The 2,183-nt window shown below is 45.9% G+C and overlaps 1 protein-coding gene across 1 annotated transcript in view; it reads right to left on the reverse strand.

The window, feature by feature from the left end:
* The window catches only part of LOC101846448 (sperm-tail PG-rich repeat-containing protein 2), a gene marked incomplete at its 5' end in the record, with an annotated part of 66,442 nt that overhangs the window by 51,543 nt on the left and 12,716 nt on the right, over positions 1 to 2,183 (reverse strand). The window contains 1 exon segment of the mRNA XM_013086599.1: positions 1,163 to 1,281. Within this exon segment, the coding sequence (XP_012942053.1) occupies positions 1,163 to 1,281 (119 nt within the window).

Raw genomic sequence — 2,183 nt, forward strand, 5'->3', positions numbered from 1 at the left:
GAGAGAGAGAGAAACATCCATATAAAAAGGAATAGGCTATTTAATAGCAGGACAAATTATTGTCAAAAGCTATATACAGAGCAAATCAGAAACAAATGCTAGCAACAACACATGTTTGGCACATACAGTACAGGTAGATGGTGACTGTGAGAGAACAATTAATACAGATGCATACACAGGTGGACAGGTAGAAACAAAGGAGGACTGAGAGGTAGAACCCCCCCCCCCCCCGCAAAAAAACAACAAACAAACAAACACAAAAAAACCAATGAAAATGTGAAAGAGGGATCAACTCCTAAATTAATAACACAGAGATTCAAACAATCACAAGTATACACTACAATACCCGGAACGAAGTACGGAGTAACAGACACACACAAAGAAAAAGAGATAAACTGACGTCATATCAGTTTAAAACCTCAATAGACACTGTGTAAGCTATTTTAGATATACATCAGAATTTCGCTCCCATCTCAGACAGGACAGTGAGAAATAGGGAGAAAGCCCTTAAAGTTAAAAAAACCCAACAAGTTTAAGAACATTCCGAATAGAATTCTTACAAGAGTCATCTGCATTGTTTTTCAGCATAACATCACTTGGCTGTCGGTGCGCCTATACAGACAGAAATAGAGTGAGAATGTGAGACAGACAGACAAACAGACAGATAAACAGGCAGAGAGACAGACAGACGGACAGGCATGGAAAAAAAGCGAGAAAAAGAAAGGAAATACGTTTATTTAATACAGGAGCCAGCCAGCCAGCCAGCCAGACAGCCAGCCAGCCAGCCAGCCAGCCAGCCAGATAGCCAGCCAGCCAGCCAGCCAGCCAGCCAGCCAGCCAGATAGCTAGCCAGCCAGCCAGACAGACAGACAGACAATGAGACAGACAATGAGACAGCCACCTAGCCAGTCAGCCAGCCAGCCACTCAGTCAGCCAGCCAGCCAGCCAGCCAGACAGACAGACAGACAGACAGACAGACAGACAGACATACAGACAGCCAGCCAGCCAGCCAGCCAGACAGGCAGACAGACAGACAGACAAGCAGACAGACAGACAGACAATGAGACAGCCAGCTAGCCAGTCAGCCACCCAGTCAGCCAGCCAGACAGACAGACAGACAGACAGACAGACAGACAGATATCGATTGATTGACCAGTCTCACCTCGTATGCCCCTGGTCCGGGGAAGTCTTCCTTCTCGTGTCGGAACCGTTTGTCTCTGGTCACCATCAGGCCGCCTTTAGGACCCAGGGCTTCTCGAGGAGTATCGTAAGTACCGGGACCTGAGAGAAGGAAGAAATACAGGAGTAGGGGGAGGGGGGAGCGGGAAGGGAGCGGGGAGCGTAATAAACGTGCATTAGCTTAACATATTATTGGATGGAAGCAAGAATTATTTATTTTAAAAACTCATATCGTCTGTCTGTCTGTCTGTCTGTCTGTCTGTCTGTCTGTCTGTCTGTCCGTTGGTCTGTCTGTCTGCTTTCCGGCCTGGTGTCTGTCTGTTTTTCTCTGAGTGCGTGTGTCTATCTATCTGTCTGTCTGTTTGTCTGTGAGTGTGTCTGTCTGTCTGTCTGTCTGTCTGTCTGTCTGTTTGTCTGTCTGTCTGTCTGTGCACGGGCCTTAATCTGAACTTAAGAAAAAAAAGTTAACGTTATTATCATAGAAAAGTCTAAATGGTCATCAGCGCGGGATTTTTGAAGTTTTGAAGGCTGGGCACTCGGTCACGAGCACCGAAAAGAAAGTCTAACCCACATATTATTTTTATGGCCTGCAGTCCAAAAACGTTATTTCAACTAGCGGCGATGCATCGCTTGTTGGGAAACAGTCGAGACATTTGAAATTGCAAACTTCTCCCACCTTACAGGCGAGTGTGTATGTATGTGTGTGTGTGTGTGTGTGTGTGTGTGTGTGTGTGTGTGTGTGTGTGTGTGTGTGTGTGTGTGTGTGTGTGTGTGTGTGTGTGTGTGTGTGTGTGTGTGTGTGTGTGCAGGGGGTGATGAGGGGCATTAGAAGGCTAAATAAACTTTCAACACAAAACAAGAACGACACAAAAACAGAAAATAAGAAGGAAAGTGTTTTGGGTAAAATAAAGGGGATCCTAAAAAAAGGAAAGAGAAGAGGAGAAGAGAGAGAGAGAGAGAGAGAGAGAGAGAGAGAGAGAGAGAGAGAGAGAGAGAGAGAGAGA

Source organism: Aplysia californica, unplaced genomic scaffold (genome assembly GCF_000002075.1).
Source record: "Aplysia californica isolate F4 #8 unplaced genomic scaffold, AplCal3.0 scaffold00484, whole genome shotgun sequence".
Lineage (NCBI taxonomy): Eukaryota > Metazoa > Mollusca > Gastropoda > Aplysiida > Aplysiidae > Aplysia > Aplysia californica.